The 20,611-nt window shown below is 40.4% G+C and overlaps 1 protein-coding gene across 7 annotated transcripts in view; it reads right to left on the bottom strand.

Annotated features, from left to right (window-relative positions):
• COBL (cordon-bleu WH2 repeat protein) overlaps positions 1-20,611 on the bottom strand; it is a 255,404-nt gene that overhangs the window by 137,008 nt on the left and 97,785 nt on the right. For 5 of the 7 annotated variants that reach the window (XM_090049648.1, XM_090049646.1, XM_090049647.1 and 2 more), the window contains 2 exons: positions 17,916-18,010; positions 15,046-15,123 (listed from right to left, as the gene is read on the bottom strand). In XM_090049648.1, the coding sequence (XP_089905774.1) occupies positions 15,046-15,123; positions 17,916-18,010 (173 nt within the window). The remainder of the gene's footprint in view (positions 1-15,045; positions 15,124-17,915; positions 18,011-20,611) is intronic. The other 2 variants (XM_090049650.1, XM_090049649.1) reach the window with 1 other exon arrangement.

Below are 20,611 nucleotides of genomic sequence, written 5' to 3'. Positions count from 1 at the left end.
AACTCTTAGGTAATCAGGGAACCAATGACAGCTGGGCTCCTAACTCTCCTATGTACCTCTGAAGATAAGTCTATACTGTTCCATGTGACAGAGTGTAGAGTTAATTTAGCTAGGTCTTTCAGTGGTAGCTGAGTCTGTTGTTCAGAGTTGCGCTATTTTTTGTTATGTTCAGAGTACACAGAACCTGAAAATCTCCTCCCCACCCCAAATTCTCTTAGCAAAAAAATACAAATGAGGTTTAATGGAGAACATCTTAACTAAAAACTAAGCCCAAATTTTCTGTTGGTGTAAGCCAGTGTAGCCCTGGCAAAGTCAGGGAGCTGTTGTGATTTACAAATTCTGAAGAATGCTGTCTCCCAGTTTTCCTCATCTAATTCCTGCACATAAAGCATCGTTAATTTAGAGCTAAGGTTGTGCAACTACTTTCTTTTTGAAGTCCATAGTGACTATGCTTGTTTGGCCAGAGGGAGACAAATAAAACTGATTATCATAGCAGAATCTTAAAATGGGAAAATTAAAAGAAATTTCCTGTGGCATATTACCTAATATGTTCATTAAAAGATATTAAAGAAAATCCATGGGTCATCTGACGAGATTTTATGTGAAATTCAGAGACTAAATTCTGTTCTTGATTTATGAAACAGAGGGATTTTTATCCAGCTAGAAGTGCAAATCTCAACACAAATCTTAATTATAGAGTTGCTACCAACACCTCCATAATGTGAAGATTCGAACTTGGTGATTCAGATGTAAACAGCCTGGAACTTTTCTGCTTGAAATAGCTCTTTTAAACTTCTAAATGTCAATTAATCAATATTAAGTGTTGAGTTTTAATCCCTCCAGGGTTCTAACCAAGCCCAAAGAACTGTACATGTAGCTTTCTGGGCTGTGCAAACTACAAAATGTCTGCAATAAATACCAGCAGAAAGCAGGCCAGCCTTTTTAGGTGAAATGTCAGGCTGTTGCAGGTTTTGCAAGCCTTCTCATCATGCTGTCCTATATTCTTACTTAGTGTAAATTAGCCTTGCTTCATTGATTCCACCAACCAAAACACACAGGAGTCAGAGACCCTCAACTGGTAAAATCAATAAAACAATGCTAATTTGCACCATGTAGGAATATAGGGCAGCATGATGAGAAGGCTTACAAAGCCAATTGCATATAATACCTACAATCCATATGATGCTGCCACTCCCATACAACATTTTTTCCTATATATTTATACCGTTCATTTTGAAGAGAGTCAAAACTATGTACATGGCACTTCTGTGCAGCACCCTGCATGTTGGACAACATTCTGACCAACTACATCACAGTACAGGGAGTCTTCCAAAGAGTTCAACAGGATCTTTTAAACACATCAGTGAGAAAGAGAGTCTTCGTTTTTAAGATCTTATTTTAAGGGCAGCCTTATTTAGCATGCCCCTCCATCTCTCTTTTGAAGTTAGTCAGATTCCTGGAACCAGCACTACGAATAAAAGCTAATTTTTCCCTGGATGGAGTTAACTTACAGTTATTTACTGAAAAAACCTTAAGAAAACTAATCTCAAGACTGGAATCTCACAAGAGTAAAGGAGTTTAGCTCCAAGAACTCCCCTCTGCCCCTCATGTCATCCCCTTCTGAAACATGATCAACATGCTGGAACACCCTGGTATAAACTATATGAGCTGTGCATGCATAAGGATGAGTTATGAATGAGGGAGATGATTTCCTTCTAAATTGTCTTGGTATTAATGTCCAATTTGTGTTATTACTTCAAAACAGCTTTGGATAATTATTTTTGTGTTTATTTTAAACAGCAACGTTGTTAACTTACAAGTTCTAGTATACAACCTAAGGATAGTAACTTCCCCTGTTTAAGACATTACAGGGTGATGTAAAATACAGGCGCTCTGGAGCTCCAGCCTCCTCAGTCTTCACTTATACATTTTTCTGCGTTTGATTTCTCTCTGCATTTATTAGTATGTATGCAGCATTCAACTGAAACCACAAAGGAAGTTCCCAGCCTATAAAGAGTTATGGTAACTTTACGATGCAGGCATTCAACAACACTCTATACTCCTTTTTTGTGGCTGGTGACATCTAGGTAAAGTGGTCGCAGAACTTTATCAAATGCTGCTTCTCTATTCCTCAGTTGAATTATCATTTTATACCTGCTTTTTCCTTTCCAGTGACAGCACTGTGCCAGAATCATTTGCCAGTGTTATCTGACACTGGTAAAAACCTGGGAAGTTAACCAAACCTTTTTTTTTTTACATCTGATCTCCCACTGGTTCTAAGAAAATTGCTTTGGAAGCACCTGGGAATTTTTCCCTGCTGTTCCCATACCTACACACAGCCCTAGACGATAAAGGAAAAACTGCTCTGGAAACAAATTATTTTCAGTCAAAGCAACTCCTTGTTTGGCACTGTACATACTTCATCTTCCTCTGCAGTTTTCAATGTGTATGCTGGTTTGGCCAATATGAAAATATAACCAATGAGATGATGAAGTTGATTGACCTGAATAAGCTCTGAGTACGCTGACTATCCCAAAGGACTTTCATTATGTAATACAACATAAACCAACTGTCACTTCACTTCTACTAATTCTACAACACACGTTTCTTCTCCATATGTTGTTAAGATTAATAAAAAGTTTTAACAACTTTACAAGGGATAGAAGCAGATATCAGATTTTTTTTTGTCCCCCAAATTGAATTTCCCCAGTGGAAACTCATGGGGAAGTGAAACTCTCCAGTAAACGTGCCCCCATTATTAGTATGTAGCATCCTACTGAAACTGCAAGGGATGTTCCAGGCCTAAATATGGTTTTGGTAACTTTAGGATGCAGGGACTTGACCTATGAACATTCCATACTCATAAATAACTCCTTAGGTGCCCAACAGTTTGTATGGCTAGTGACATATGGGGAAAGCGCTCATGAAACAGAACTTTACTGGAGTTAGTGTGGAACCACACTGTAAGAGGAGATGCCCAAGGGTATGCAGGACAGTTAGCATGCTTTGCTGTCCCCTTCACTGCTAACCAGATCTATAGGCTTGTGCTCATTTCCCCTTCATTCCCGGCTCACAGGCTGGTGCAACTATGGCATACCCTGATTCAGGGCTCCTGGTTACTGTATGACTTAGCCCTATGTGGTATGAGCTGCATTGTGACTATGACTGGCAAAAATGTAAGATTTCCTCATATATGACTCTGATTAACACAAGGTTCAGAAATCCTTCCCATAGGAGAGATATATTACATTTCACTCACTCAAATGCAATGAATAAATACTTATTGGAGCTGCAGAGATATTTAATCCTGGGTTAGGCATCTGTACCCTCAAAGAGGAGTTTTCTTACAGGGACAACTTCCTTTTAAAAGTGGACCAAGAGATTTTGAATGAAGAATGACACATAAAAAGGACCTTGACTCGGCCTAGCACGTATATACTAAGCTGAAAAGAGACGCATGTGAGCATGACACTTTAAAGAGGGCTAAATGCTTTTGCATCGCTCTAATGGTGTTGGTGTTTGCACATCTTGGCAGCGTACTGCACATTAATTCCAGGCACTGTAGGAAATTCAGTGGTGTAATGTGTCTTATATGACTTGGGGTGCAGCCTACAGCCGCAGAATGAAGCATTGGGCTCTGTGCAGCTCCACGACTCTGCAGGAAGCCCGAGCAGGCTCTGCCCAAGAAAAGCAGTGAGCCTGATCTTCTCCACCCTCCCCCCCCCGCAGAGCTTGCCTGCCTGCCTGAGCTGTATTGGGACACAGTGCTTCCCTCACCAGCTGAGGTGCCCCCCCGGACTGCCTGAGTCAGGTTCCTGTGTGGGTGCCACCGGGGGGGGGGCACCACTGCCATGGAGGGAACCACCAGCCCCCCCTGTAATCCAGGGACCACTCTGCCCACTGGCAGCTCGCCCTCCCATCCCTTAACTGGAAGGCTGCTCAAGCATGCTTCTTTCTGTTATTTTAACAGTCAGCCAGACGAAATTAGAAGCTGAACACTATATCAAAATATAGTTAAAAACCACAAGCAAAACTGTAAAAGTGTGCAAGTGCTGAGTTTGTGTAGGTATAGCACGGGGGTTCGTTAGTCTAAAGTGTTTTCCCAGTGTGGCTTTTATAAAACCCTTAAATTGGGGACTTCTAAGAGAGGCAATATTAACTAACCACCAGTTAATTACTTGTGTAACTGCCAGTGCTTCAGGGCTAGTTCACACAGGGTTTCCAATCCCTTATACCAGAAGAAGGCACGTCGTTAACATTAGTTAAATTTAGATGGCGCCACTACTCTCCTACCTCCTTCTCACCACCATGTTGCTAATCTCCCATGCCAGCTGCTCTAATGTTTATATCTGAAGGGCTTTCTCTGTGCAGAAACAGTCTCTGAACAGTATCTCTCATCTGTACATTTGCCAGAATGAAAGCAAGAGAAGCTTGCTGCTGAGAACTCTTGATTAATCATCTTACATGTCCCCCATTCCCTCCATTCTGTCAAATCCATCACTGTTTGGTTTTTATAAGGCAAGCTTTGGTATTGCAATTTGTTGCTCGAATTCTGCTCTCATTTATATGGCCATAAACCAGAAATGACTGCCTTTATGTAATATCCTATTCTTACTGAGATCAGAATCCAACCAGATACATGAAATTTTGCTGTGATGAAAATAAATAAGGGGAAAAATATAACCAGGAGAGGAAAAATTTTAACACAGCACATTGTCAATTTTTGCACATACTTTTTTTCCTATTGTATGTAGGAAAGGGAGGGTTGTCTAGTGCAGCATTTCTCAAACCCTGGGTCGCAACCTAAAAGTGGTTCGCAAGAATATATGAAAGGGTTGCAAACAAACTTCAAAAATGAATCAACAAACTTTAAAAATGGGTTCTCCTTTAAAGGAGAAAAACGTGGGAAATGGTGGCTTTTTCCCTTCAGGCTGGCAGAGTTCATTGCTTGGGGCTCTCCGCCCTATACAACCCCTCCTGCCTCACACAATGTGGGGCCGTGGCCTGGGGTGGAAGGCAGAGGGTCAGGAGTGAGAGACACTAGGTCGGGGCTGGCCATCAATGTTCACACATGGGTCCTGGTACAAAAAAGGTTGAGAATCACCGGTTTAGTGGTCAGAGCAGGACCTGTGACTGTTTCTGGGTCTACTACTATTGTACTGATTCAGCAAGCCACTCAAGCAGGTGCTAAATTTGAAGCACAAAAGGAGCTGTACTTGATGCATAGAGGCATACTCACATGCTTACATTAAGCCCATGCTTAAGCACTTTCCTAGGCCGGGACTTTTCTTCACTCCCTTCCAGTTTATCTATATAAAAATGAGATGATACAACCCTCTCTCATGATTATGGTGTTATCTCATCCTATTTGAGGCTTTGTTCAAGTGTGAATTATTATATCTGAGAACAGAAGTTACTCAGAGGCTTAGAACACTCTATAAAAGATATAGACTCACTACCACTACCATTCATTGCATTTTTGCAATTTCTTATCCTTCCCCAAAAGCTGGATATTAAATTAAGCATGCTGCCAGAGGATTAAGTGTGGTGCCAGAGGACTGGAAAAGGGCCACTCTGGTCTCCATTTTCAAAAAAGGAAGGAAGGAGGGCCCAGGAAACTATAGGCCAGTCAGTCTTACCTTGGCCCTGGGTAAGCTTTTTTAGAGAATTACCCTGGCGCATGTCCACAAGGGGCCAGCAGGGGAAATTACGCTTAGGGGCAATCAACATGGGTTCATTAGAGGCAGGTCCTGTCAGACAAACCTGGTGGCCTTCTATGACCAGTTCACAAAATACTTAAATGCAGGTGTAGCAGTGAATGTAGTCTTTCTGGACTTTAGGAAGGCCTTCAACACTGTCTTTCATCCCATTCTCATTAAAAAAACTAGGAGACTGTGGCATCGACACCTACGCAGTCAAATGGGTCACTAGTTGGCTGGAGGGCTGCACCCAGGGAGTGGTGGTGGACGGGGCATTTTCGACCTGGAGAGATTTGGGCAGTGAGGTCTCCCAGGGCTCGATCCGCGGGCCTGCACTGTTCAACATCTTCATCAGTGACTTGGATGGGGATGTAAAAGCACCCTGTTCAAATTCGCAGATGACACTAAGATGTGGGGGGAAGTAGGCACGCTAAAAGGGAGGAATAGGTTGCAACTGGACCCAGACAGGTTATAGGGGTGGGCGGATGAGAACAAGGTGGGTTTCGACATTGACAAGTGCAAGGTGATGCACCTGGGGAGGAAGAACCAGCACCATACCTACAGACTGGGGAACTCCCTTCTCGTCAGTGCAGAGGCAGAAAAGGATCTTGGAGTCATTGTTGATGCCAAAATGAACATGGGCCGGCAGTGTGGGGACGTGATCAGAAAGGCCAACCGTACCTTGTCATGCATCCATAGATGCATCTCAAGCAGGTCCAAGGAGGTCATACTCCCCCTCTATGCAACACTGATCAGGCCACAGTTGGAGTACTGCATCCAGTTCTGGGCACCACACTTCAGGAGGGATGTGGACAACATGGAAAGGGTCCACAGGAGGGCCATTCGCATGATTGGGAGTCAGCAGGGCAGGCCCTACGGAGAGAGGCTATGGGACCTGAACCTATTTAGCCTCCACAAGAGAAGGCTGAGGGGGGATCTGGCCATTTACAAACCGGTCAGAGGGGACCAGCGGGTATTGGGGGAGTCCCTGTTCCCCCGAGCACTACTAGGAGTGACTAGAAATAATGGTCACAAGCTGGTAGAGGGTAGATTCAGACTAGACATCAGGAGGTGACACTTCACTGTCATGGCAGCTAGGATCTGGAACCAACTTCCAAGAGAAGTGGTGCTGGCTCCTACCCTGGGTGTCTTTAAGAGGAGGCTAGATGAACACTTTGCTGGGGTTGTTTGACCCCAGTACTCTTTCCTGCCATGGCAGGGGGTCGGGCTTGATCATCTGCTCAGGTCCCTTCCAACCCTACCAATTAGGAAACTATGAAACTATGCTAGGAACAGAAAAAAAGTCCTGAATCATGAACAAAATACCTGTCATATACTCTGGTCCTAGAGTGCAACAAAATCTGGTCTCATGATAGTGAAGAAGCAGATGAAAAATCTGTCAAATGGCTATTTAGGCTGTAGGCTAGCATAAATTACAACATATATTCCTGTACTAAAGGCCAAGGACAGTGTGAATAACTCTTATAACTCTTCCTACTGCTATATAGCTCTTGATTCATGTGCAAATTCTCATTTATTCCAAAGTGAAGATTGAAGGCAGAATTAGACCCATATAAAGATATATAAATTCTTCTGTGCAGCAAAGAAAAGAGCATTAAAACTCAACTGGACTAATATTTTCTCTTCTTAAGAGTAAAACTGTATTATGTCTTGTCAGCAAGAAATGTTTTGCAAATCCTCCTTCACCTGCCAAAAATATTTAAGACACGATTTTCCTACCACCAAGTTGTTTAATGTGACTGATGAACAACAGGATGTCAAAAAATGTCATGTGAATATCATGAGATCATCTAATTAAAAGAAATGTGATTGTTTTTCTTCGCTTTTAATGAAATCAAATCTCTGTATTTCACAGAGGTGTCTGGAAAAGAAACAAATTTCAGTAGCACTCTCACTTAATTATATTATAGAATTCACATCATGAGTAGAAGTAAAAAGTGTAATATTTTCAAATTCTGTGTATGCCAGTATGATATTTATGTTACTCTAACAAAGACACTGGGGCTAACTGTGACTCAAGTTTTCCTGCTCCAAAAAACATAGGCCCTTACCACTAGAAGAAAAAATAAACTTCATTGCATATCAATACTACAGAGTTTCTAATTATAGCATTTTTTTATTTCATCCAAAGGCAGTGCCACAGACACACACTGATCTGATTCATTGCAGCAGTGAATAATATGGAATCTAAAACTCTTTATAAGGAAATTTTAGATATTTTGTCAGTCAAACAGAAATTTGCTTTTTAATCCAATTGATGATTCCCTAGCTCACACCCAGACATTCCCAAACTGAAATACAGACAGGATCTTACATGTGCAGAAATCCCCTTTTATGAAATTGTATGCATGTTTATTAAATAGTGTAAAAATATTACACTATAAGATAAACATTTCCTTAAAACTGATATTTCCAGCTCCAGTGTGCTCTTACCAATTGGACTGAGTACACTCTGCTAAATAAATTATAACTAAATGTGAATTACAAGACTGTTATGTCACTAAGAGGATTCTGGAAAAATCAAATATTACAGAAACAGCATCTGAGATGTCACTAGAAAACTAAATGCAATTATAGTTCTGTTTTTCTGAGTATCTAATACCTTTTGTATAGTACTCAGACATTTATGCAAATTAAACCCAAACACATGGACATCACTCGCTGCTTTACTCTAGCTTTCCACTGATATAATTTCGTGATTTCATTGGAAAGCTGGAACTCAGATAAATCAGACACTAAGGCCGTGTCTACATGAGACACTAACTGCACAGTAGCCCATAAGTACTGTGCAGTCATGTCACGTGATAGAAAGTATGATTCCATACTACTGCAGTCAGTGTCATGAAAAAGCTGTACAGTGATGCTATGGTGCAGTAACTCCGGTTACTGTGGAGACATTTAGTATTTCTGTATACAAGCACTAATCAACTGCACAGTAATGACTGTGCAGTCAGCATCTCATGTAGACACAGCCTAACAAAAGGATTCACAGAAAACCATCATGGTTTCCCAGTCTTACCTAACTACCACTTTTAGCACCTATGTCTGAAATGGCAATCTTCAAACCCCATGTTCCAGGCATAATTCTGTAGACACTTGGATGCTTTACACCTCTGCCTTTTCAATGTAAGAGTGTCCCAGGTGCCTAATGCTTCACTTCCGGGCCTTTCCAGAAAAGCCCAAGTCTTGACATTGCTGACAGAAACAGTGAACCAAATGACAGCAAGCCTAAGCTTGAAAAGTGTATTCAATATTTAGAGCCCATCTTTTCCCCCTGATAAACAAAGCTATATCATGGAACCTGTATGGAATACACAGCCAATCCAGGAACCATGTATCACACTCCTGAGCACCATCTGCTGTCACCTGATACAGTGACTGGTTACATATTCACAGAGAATCAGGATTTGTAAGGTGAAATCATAACTTTTATTGGACCAACTTTATAGTTAGGAGAGATCTTGGACAAGCCTTCAGGCAGACAAATGCTCTAAGGACACACAATCCCCAAAAGCTTGTCAAACAGTTTTACCAATTGCATAATTGGTCCAATAAAAGATCTGACCTCACCTCACAAATCTTGCTTCCATCATGCATTCCCTGAACCATCCCAGCTACAAAACCAGTCCTACAATTCTACAATTACAAGCCATCAGATATGTGGGGACAACCTGTACCTCCTTCAGCATTTGGAACACTTATCTTGGGTCTTTGGCTGCTTTTTCCATCTTTCACACAAAATTTTAAACAAAATTGTGTACGGATGAAAGGCAGGAGAATGAGCAAGGCCCTTCTGATGTACACTGATACAGCTCCACTGAAGATGATGGAGCTGTGCTGACTTAGACCTAGGGAAGTTCTGGCCGTATAGCTGCAAATATGATAAATGATGCAAAAAATAACGTAAGCAAATTGTTAAGCATCCATAACGGCACTGGGCAAAGGAAAAGTGAGTTCAAAGTAACCTTGAGGATCAGAAACAATATCAGTAAAAAAATAAGTAGGTTTGTGCGTTGCTGTAGACAATATGGCCACTGTACAGCTTTGCTCTTGGCTGGGCAAGACAAGTGACCTCGCAAGAATCCTGAGCAAAGGCAGCAGTGTACAGTAATCACTCTGGGCCCAAAGATTTTGGAAGAGAGTCTCTTCCTCCAGGGATGTATTTCAGCTGCTTCTGTAAAAGAACACAAGCTACTGGAGCACCTCTCATCTAGGGTCTCAGCTTCTGGGAAGCTGTACTACTTAGAGGTACCATTCCAGCTGTTACAAAGGGTATTTTCTGCCATCTATTATGAACAAAAACTGTTTAGAAATATTTTTACAAGAAAAAGTTAGTTCTCCTTAAGTTTAAAAGGTGACCACCCAAAGTTATTAATACTCACAACCTGTGTATCTGGCTACCCAATACCAAAATGAACAACTTTTTCAAATACTAATGCAATCGGGGGGGTTTTTGTTTGTTTGGGTTTTTTGGGGTTTTTTTTACTGAAAATGTGCTCTACTTCTAAGATATCAGAGCCATTCTATGTTGCAATGGAAAATGGTGATATAAACAGCAACCCAGAAAGCTGTAGGTAAAACATGAACAGGCACATTAAGAGGATGTTAGGCTTGATTTTCAGACTGGAGTTGAATTGACTTCATTTTTTTTGTCTTCAGGTTCAAAGACACAATAAAAATGGCTATAATTTATTTCATTCAGACACAGCGCTATTGGACTGTACAACACACCTGGGTTAACTGATCCTCAATTATTTACAGTGGTTAATGCTAGGTAGGTACACAAAGGAAGGCATATTTTAAAAAGGAAATGTTTGTATACTGCACTGCTGAAATCCTTTCCTGAACTGCAGAAACCTCATGTGATACTCTGTGATGAAACATACTCCGTGATGAAGTTTCAAAACATCTGAAAAAAAGTGCCTGGCTATACTTAAGTATTTTTTTCCAATCCAATTTATTACATAAATAAATGTTACATTAGTGATACATGTGCTTCAGCACTTAGGATATATTTTCTTACTCCTGATTTATGAAAATATAAAGACCTCCCAAAATAAACACAACTAATTTAAGCTCCTGCTGGTCTGAATATCAGGTTTCATCTAGTTTAGATGTTCTTTTGAGGATAGTGACACCAAGTGGCAGAAGTTACCTCTGCTCCCTTATTCTGTGGGCTGTTCTAAATCCTAGCCGGGAAACTATACACCCTTCCAAATATAGGCGAGTGCAGAAAATAGTAACAAATATGCTGTGGCCCTTCACTTCTGTTTTGGTATGTATAATGCAGGCATCCTTAACACACCCAGTTGATGAAAAGTCAAAGTAAACACACACAGGTCTGTTTCTTAGCTTTGACACAGCTGACAGCAACCATTCACAAGGAAAAAATAATTCAAGGGAAAGAGTTTTATTAATTCAGATATTCTCTCTAACTTTATTCCCACAGATCTTTTTACTGGTGTGGTGTTGTATTATATGTTTTGTGGGTGCCGTGGACAAAATTATTTTTTAATACATTCTTTATCTCTGTAAAATTATAGCTTTTTTTCCTCCCGTTTCCTCCTATTCACTGATTACATCAACACATGTCCTTTCATTGTTACTTCTGGGCTCTGAAGAACATCTAAATATCTATTGGAGGTACTAGCAACCCCATATTAATTTGTATGAATATGGTACTGAATATAGTTTGACTGCTGTAACGAGTGCATAAACTTTGTTTGATGAGGACCCAAACATTTTCTAGTTTTTCCTCCCATTGCTTTCCATTGTCTGGCTCTCATACAAATAATACAAGATTCCAGAACTGCATTACGGTCTATGGCTCAGCACTGCAAAGAAATTCCGAATCTTCAACATTCAGATCTCTGATGTTCAAGCTACGTTGAAAAGAAAGCAAGAAAGCAGCTCCAGAACCCTTTGTTCCCCCCATTCAGCCCTCAAAGGTGCTGTGTTACAATGCCTTTTTTTCTTTGGCATGCAAAGTTGAACAAGGATCCTGTGCGGGCCTATAAAGTTTCTTCCTCAAGTAACCCAGAAGTGAGTCTCTGAAGAGCAATGCCAGATATTCTCGCCTTAGAAAATCAGAGCATATATCCCCTTGTTCTGTTCACTCAGGGAGCTCAGAACCAAATTGGAAACCCATGCTGAATTTTCATACAGCAACATAAAATATGTTACATGTAGTCCAGAATTGAAAACAGCTTGGAAAAGAATTTTGGCAGGAGTTGGAGGAAATGTCTATTGCATAATGTCTTGATAAAAGTAATATATTAACATCTAACTTTTCATTGTGCAGGATTCAAAGTATGTTTTAAATGTATGGACTGACCCTAAAACCAATGTCTACACTGAACCGCACATTAGTCTAAGAGTTTGCTTCTTAACTTCAATGACACTATCCATGGAAAGAATTACAGGGAACCTTCACTACTCGCAGGTTCAGCATTTGCGGTTTCAAATATTCACAAGTGTTGAACCCACATCTTGCCATTGCCAGCACAGCCGTGCCCCACCCCCAGCCACTGGGGGCAATGGATTCATGAATGCAGTGCCATATTCGTGGATTTTGCCATTCACGGGTATCTCCAGAACATACACCCCGCGAATGGCGAGGGTGGCCTGTACTCAATTCAGTTAATGGTATCAGAGTTAGCCCCATAAGGAGATAAATATAGGACTACTTCATTCATCACCAAAATGCAAGTGCTTAATAGTATACAGCAATGCTATGTAAGTTAGGGAATGTCACAAACTGTATTTAACTGAAAATGTAGGTACCAGAATAACACTAATTCTCAAAAGAAAGGTGATGTGGTCATGGCTTTTTTACCATATCTGAATGGTTCATCACAGCTGTCATAGGATTACATGTTACTTATGGAAGCAACAATAACATTTCTTTCAGCACCAAGGGGCACTTATACACATGATGAAGCTCTGCTCCAACATGTGCTAATTAGCCCGGGATGCTGAATACATGTGATGCTGCAGGTGATTTAATTAGAGCGGGTCTCAGAGCTCTAATTAATGTACCCTCCCACTCCCCAACTAGGAGCACATATATAGACGCTAAAGGTGTTCACCTGCCAGTACTGATACAGTACTGATTCAGTACTTATTCTGAGAGAGCACATTGTGACACAGCTGCAGGTCACAAAGAATACAAACTATGATCGCTTCTTTTTCTGTATAAGCAGTAATTAAAATACTACCAATATACATCAAGTAAAATAAAAAGTAATTTTACTTAAAAGGAACATGCTAAGTGTTTAGAAACAAAATCCTTAAATGCTTGCATTCTCAAAGCTCACTGTCTTCTAGTTCTGTGAGCTCATTTCTGTCATAAATCATTCATTTGAAAGGACATTATGTAAAAAAAGAGTAAAGCAAACTTTATGGACACATGACCTTTGCAAAGCTATTTATGGCTTCTCTGAATTTTCTCATCATTAGGTTTAGCTTCTATTAGATGTTACTACTGTGACAAATACGATGAGACATTCTTGGAATTTAAAGTTTAAAATCCAGGTATTATTATAACAACAACTAAACACACACACACACACACACACACACACACAGAGTTATAGACCAAAATGCAATGCAACCCAAGACAAATAAAATCTGGTGCCTAAACACATTCCCATTTAATTTTCTTTCTGTTAAAATGCCACTGTCAGATACACAGACTGGAAGGAGCCATTAAAAATCTACTTGAGGTTATAAGGCTTGTTTTCACTAGGAGAAAGAAAAAAAACTGGGTTCACATGACTTGTCAGCTTACCATGAGGTAAAATCCTAATACATTCAAGGCTATTTGTAGTTTTAACACAAGTTAAGGTGAGATAAAACTTTTAACTAACTTGTGAAAAATATGAAGTATCACGACTTTACTAGAAATGTATCTTGTTAGAATCACCATGAGTTACCCAAGATGAGCTAAGAACACCTCTTTTTATCCTACTGTCCCATAATGCCCATTTTTCAGACCTACAGCCTGGTCTGTTCAGGTATTTTCTGATGTATTTCCAGCCTGTTTCAAGTACATGTATCAGGGAAAACTCGACATACTGCTGAACAGATCAGCTACAGTTACTTATTTTCTGAGGAACATTAACCAAGTAACTCCAAGTTAATAGGACTATTTGTGTACTTGTATTTTAGCACATGCATAAATCTTTGTAGGATCAAGGCCACAGAAAGTAACAGGGAATGCCAGCAGAGAAAGGTAAATACTGAAACAATACTAACACTGTACTTGAAGATGTATTGGTCTTGGAGAAGAAATAAAGGATTACACACCTGACCTGAAAACGTTCCAGCTATTGAGTACAAAGGGCACATTCCTTTATCTCTGATTTCAAGATTCATTTGTGCCTTAAGTTATATTACTGTGATCTTACAAGATAGTGTTACTCCTTTGGGTAAGATTTAAGGCACTTTGCCAATTCTTTGTAATGAGCTCACAGGTTTTATTACCCTGTCCCTTAGCACTCTACCTGCCTTTCTGTCTCTGTCCCCTTGACTGTATAATTCTCCACAGACTTGCTAAATTGAATTTTTTTCACCTCACATTCCCCTTGCTGCTCCCACACTTGTTCTATCCATCTTTCTTGTCTCGGCCTCCTTTCAATGACTTTTCAGGTCTGGGAGTTGTTCCATTATTGTCCCTCTTCACTCATCAGACATTTTCTTCCCAGCCCTTCATCTCTGCCACTGATTTTTACCTTTAAGCTTAGCATCCCTTTTCTATTGACTTCCCTTTTCTGAACACAGCGACCTGGAAGCTTAAGCTCAGGTTTCAGTGTCCTTAGATGCTACCAATAAGTTCCTCTAAAAAGTTTTGAAAAGTCCTCAACCAACCCCTGCCCCTGCCTCCCTGATTGTTATAATGATCAAGAAAGTTAAAATCTAGGCTCTCCAAAGAGCTTGCTACAGGCATCCAGCAATAGGAGGGTCTACTATTTTTAACATTTAAAAAAACCAAAACAAGCAAATACTCTGTTAAAAATGGTTGAGCATAGGAATGCACAGGGATATAATGACTCCGTTTTTGCTCATAGTTTGTCGTTAAGGTATTTAGGTGATATGCCAGCTCCAGTGAAGTCAGTGGAACTTTTACTGAAAGGTGCTGGGCTGCATTTTATCTGGTTAGAAAAGTGCAAGTTATGTGCCCAATATGTATAGTTTGGCAGACCTGTGATAGACTTCACTATTGTTATTTCTTTTATGACAAACAGCTGGAAAAGCAGTAATTTCTACTGACTTGAACTGCAAAGTCAAGGTAGCAGCAGCATCTATAGGCCATGTTAGTACTTACATCCACGTTCCTTTCACTTGCAGAACTAAATACATCCTCATCACCACAATCACTGTCCATCCTCAAATGTTCTTCCTTCTGCAACACAAACAAGCATCCAACACATCCATGGAAAAAAAACAAGACAAGAAACATCTGTTTCTACAATGTGCTAAGCCTGTTTAAGTGGCACTGTGAGACCCTGCTTAGACCTTACTGCCTCCAGTGGCAAGAGGGTGATGGGGAGGGTCTGAGATTAGGCCTTGTACCTGCCTTCAGAATGGCCCATAAAGAGGAACTGGTACCCTCTGGGGAGCAATCTGCCTCATGAAATAGTGTGGCAGAGCACATCTCCCCTGGGGCATAATAAACAGCCCTGCACCCTGCAAATGTGCTGGCACTCTGTGCTACTCCCTAACACACAGACCTTGTGCAGAGAGTACAGGCCATACCAGGGTGTAAAACAAACACATGCTGCAGATGTAGAGGATCATAATGGGTCAGAGTACATTGAAAACAACACAAACACTCAAGCCCTTACTGGAGAAAAAAAAGGCAAGAGAGTAATACAACAGAATAGCTGTGACTCAAGGGAGACTGAAATGCAGAACAGAAAATTTTATGAGCATTCAAAAGTAGCAACAAGAAAGAATTGCATCTTTTTATTGTATTTGTAAAATATGTATCTCATGGTCTGTTTATAGAGTTTCTGCCTTGTCCCAAATCCTTTCGTATTTATCAGGGCCATAGCCAGGCATGCAGGTCATGCAAGTAAAAATCTGGTCTGATATCTTGGGATTCGGGTATTAATACCTTTAGGTTCCTTCGAGAAAAAAAAAACACAGATCAGAATGTCAATTTCTTCCCTCCCTAATCCCAGAAATGTATAGAATGAAAGGGCATGGCAAACATGGCATGATGCTTAGTTCACACCTGAATAATTTCATTTTAGTCCCAACTGGATGTCATAGAACATCATGGTTTCCAGCAAGATTTCCAGCAAAAATATTAAGATCTTCTCTGGAGAAGCCCAGGACTGTAAAAGCAAAAATCCTGCAAATCAAACCTGAGGTATGTGAGGGGAATCAACTAAACTGACAGGAGCTTACAGGCCCCAATAAGAGGTTTTTAGACAGGTGGGAAAAAAGCAAGCAGCACATTACATCCAGAGAACTACTATACGCTGCCCAGCTAAAGAAAAGACAGTTCCGTGTTTAAGATACTAGAGTCCAGAAAATGTGGTTCAACCTCCTGGCTTGCTAAAAACTTCCTGTTTGACACAGTGTGAGCTGCAATCTCTCAGGACTTCAATTTTTCACTTTTAAGGCAAAAATAATTTCTTATTGAGGATAACAGCACTTACTTGACTTAAATTCTGTCCCTTAAAGCAACCAGTTCAGAGGTGTCATTTACAATGATTTCAAAAATGGTGAGACCAGATATACAACAGAGTTCAGTAACCAGCACGTCCTGTGACATACTAAGTGTGTTGAGGTCTTTCAAACATCTGACCCGAATATTGGCTCTGAAACATTTTTAAAAGCTTAGATGTGCACTTCTAAAAATCTGACTCTCCAAGACTCTCCAGGATTAGGCTAATACCAACAATGTCATCAAGCATATATTTCCCAGTAAATAATCCAACATGCTTACAAACTTTCTGAATGTATTGGTATAGTCTTGGGAGGAATGAAGAAACATGAAACATTCCTTTGCTAGGCTGATATCCTAGAGGGGTGAACTTTAATAGTACTTTATCACATTCATTTAGTGATACTAAGATTGCAAAACAGTTGTCCTTATAAATGTGTGTTTTTACATGTTCTCAGCTTTCTGGAAGATTCACCTCGTGGGCTGAAACTGTGCAGGTTTAGCCTCTGTGATCAGTAGCAAGTGTTTCTAGAAAAGCATCTTCAGCAATTTTTGAGTTCTGCAAGCCATGGACAAAATATTCCCTGTAAAATTTTCCCTTTCAAAACATTGTTGCTGCATATCCTTCACTTACTCCTCTAAAAAAGTAAAAATTTGACAATAAAGGTAAAGTTAAGCCAAATCTTGACTACAGTTAAGCCAATAGCAAAACTGCCTTTAAGGCCAGGATTTCAATGTCGGTATATAAAAAAGACCTGCACTGGACAACAGAGGTAAACATCTGCAACGCTGCCAATTTTTGCAATGTGACTGAGAGTCTTGGGTATTTGATACCTTTCCAAGATCGATGGGATTCAGTGTAAGTCTCAAAATAAATAAATAAAAAATAGCAAACCAGCTCCCATGGTTGGGAGAAAGTTTAATATCATGACAAAACTTAATCTGACAAACTCAGATGTGAAAATCAAAACAATGAGCCCCAAGTTTACTATTTTCTCCTCAAGAGTTTTAAGACATTCTTATAATTTTTGAAGGCATAGGGCCGGCAATGCTGCAATTGCAGATATTACTTAATTTAGGTATTACTAAACTTACAAACAATCAAAAATTGAAGACCATGTTGACAAAGCAGAAATGCTGTTAAGTATTTGTTTTTGTTTTATATAAAGAGATGTCACTTCTATTATATATAGGGATACTTTGTACATTATGGATTCCTTCATAAATGCACACATAGTAGCATATGGTATTAATGAGAAGGGAAGTGACTTATTCACAAATGTTTGCCCTTATTAATGCCTACTGAACTCAAATGCTTGACATTTAAAAAACAAAGTCTTTCATTAGCTGTTCAATACACTCAACTCCTTCAATTAAGAGCTGAAAGACGTTCAAGATGCATGTGCCTAAAGTAGTTTATTCATCTCCTACTGAACAAACCTTCAAAATAAGACACATAGAAGGGACTGAAAAGGAAGCTAGAAAGAAAACAACTTATTGAGCACAATATAAACACTTACCTTGCTGCTTCTTTTATTAACTTTGAAAAAACCCAGAAATCCTCTTTTTTCTTTTTCTATTGCATCACTGCTCACTGAAGCATTTCGACTTGTTTCTGAAACAGTGATAATGGAAAAATGTTTACGCTCCTTAAAGTAAAGCAGGAGAAACTCAGATTTTAAAATGAACCAGGATTAACTCTGTAGTCCTTAAAAAACAACTTGTGTGTGTACAGCCAGTGATGAGGGAAATAATGGAATAGAGTGCCAGATCCTACATCCTCCCTTTCATAGATTCTTACCCAGTCAGTCTGTCCCACTGCTCTAGGAAGTCAATAGGAATCTGTCCTTAGACTGGGTTTCAGATCAAACCTTACTCAAATGTGATGGTGGTTACATCTGCAGGGTAAATCTACCCTACATCACAGTAATGCACTTAAGCACACTGAGTTGCTTCAGGCAATAGGATCTGAAACAGGAAGTAAGGTAGTCATGTCTCTGTGTCCATAAGAGTAGGGTAAGTAGCCTGGGAGCCAGCTAACTGGCCCTGGCACCTAGTAATGCTACCCAGTTTACCCAGGCCAGGAGTATGTACTTGAAGGTGCTGTTGCAAGGGTCAGGAATTTATAAATAACATTCCTACAGGAGTAGAATGTTGGAAGATGGGTCCCCACATTGGTTACTTAGGCACTATGGGCACTGGCACATATTACATTTATTGTGCAATTAACTGTACCATACTTTTAGACTGGCTACACATACAAAGCAAGTATTGCACAATAAAAAGGCCAACCAGCCACAAATACGTTGCTTCAAAAAATGTAAACATTTTTATAACTGGTTTTTATCAAGTTTTAATTTGAATGTGTGGCATGTCACTACTGAAATAATGCGGGCACATGCTACATTTACTATATAATTAACTGGTTGACTATGCAGTAATTCTGGAGAGGCTACATGTGCAAAGTAATTACCGAATGATAAAAATAGATCTTCAAAAATGACCAAGCAGCCATAAAGATGTTGTTTTAAAAATGTAGAAAAATGTTGTAGCTGGTTTCTAACAAGCTTTTATTTGAATACATGGCATGTCCCAGGTCCTTCCTGGGTCCTCCAGCATCCCTCCCCTATCTTATCCCCCACATCTACCTGAAACAGCAACACAGGCTGTGAAAAGGCTTCTGCCCCCAGATGTGGAGCAGGGCTCTAGGGAATCCTTCTCTCTGCATTGGGCAAAGGGATGGGGGGGAAAATCATATCTTCTGCATACAGCCAAGTGCACAGGCAAACTCCTTCCCTGCGTAGAGCATGCACAGGGGTCCCTTCCTCTTCCCATGCTGAGGGGTCTTCAGAAGAAAACTGAGTGACTTGTTCAAGGCCATTCACAGAATCAGTGGTAGGGCATTGTATGGAACCTGGTTTTCTCAGTGACAGGCTAGCACTTTTACCAATGTGCTAGCCTTCATCCTGGTATTGTATTCAGGACTCAAAAAACCCCCCCAAAATTATTCTTTTAAAAATAACGATTCCATATCTTCAACAATCCGTCATTCTGGGTCCTGGCAGCCATGGGGTGCTGCTGCAGTGTCCCAGCCCGGGGCGGGGGGGGGTCCATCTGCAGCTGAGTAGTTCTCAGCTCAGGGGGCTTCTAGCCACGGGACCCTGCTTTTTGCCTTACAGTATGGCAAGAGACACGATTTTGTGGATTGTGCATTAGATCCCATCGTGCCTTTACCACACATGTAGAGGGCCACTAAGATACATCAGCCTAAACTGGGTAAAGGACAGGACATCCCAAAAATGTACTCATAACCACTGAACTGTTCTGCCACTAGCTGGATCTTGCTTTATATGAGCACTAGCCAACAAGAAAGGCCATGATTCTTCTATAGGGGATCTGAGTTAAATCTGCAGTTTGCATAAATATAACTGCCCAGAACTGATTCAGGGCTGTTCCCCCACCCCTCCACCATTTGCTCTTTCTGCATAAGGGCCTGAATCAATGCCAAATTAATTTAATCAAGGCCTGAACATTGTTCTCTGGTACACAGTAAACACCCTGGATGTCACACAGAAGCTTTAACAAACTGAGAAAAGCCACCACCTGTAAGGGCCATATTTGCTTCATAATAGAAAATATATCCCAAATGACCTAAAATTCCTGCTTTAACCATAAAACAGCAACGTATTTCACAAAACAGCCCCACGATAATTCTTGTAAGTGATGCTGTGTATCCCACAAAGCATATCATTGTCACGCACAAAAGACTGCTTCCTCATATTGACAGGAGTTAGAAAGTGTTAAGCGGATAAAGCAGATCCAAGCATGAGAAAAGAGTAAATATGACAGACAATCAGAAGAAAGCAGAAACCCACACCATCCTAGATGAAGCGAAAATGCCCTTCTACTGCTACAAAACTAACAGCAATAAACTAACCAGTTCTCTTCCCTATATGGACTATAAAGCATGGCCTGCATTTGCAAGTCTGAAATGGATATCTCTGTGCTTAGGGACAGATGGTGGCTGGACCTGTACACTCTTCAGAATTGAGTTCTTGATATTTAAGAGGAATAGCCCAAGGTCAACATGAGTTAGTGGGAACTGTTTGCAACTTGTGGGAGCTTTTGACCGCCAACATGTCAAAAGGAAATACCCAGCTACTGAGAAACAACAGATGCACATGTATAAATACAGAGAAGCAACATCTACAGGCTT

Source organism: Crocodylus siamensis, chromosome 5 (genome assembly GCF_052110815.1).
Source record: "Crocodylus siamensis isolate JL-2025a chromosome 5, ASM5211081v1, whole genome shotgun sequence".
Lineage (NCBI taxonomy): Eukaryota > Metazoa > Chordata > Crocodylia > Crocodylidae > Crocodylus > Crocodylus siamensis.
Note: the sequence above shows the minus strand (reverse complement) of the source record. Positions and strands in the feature narration are given on the sequence as shown.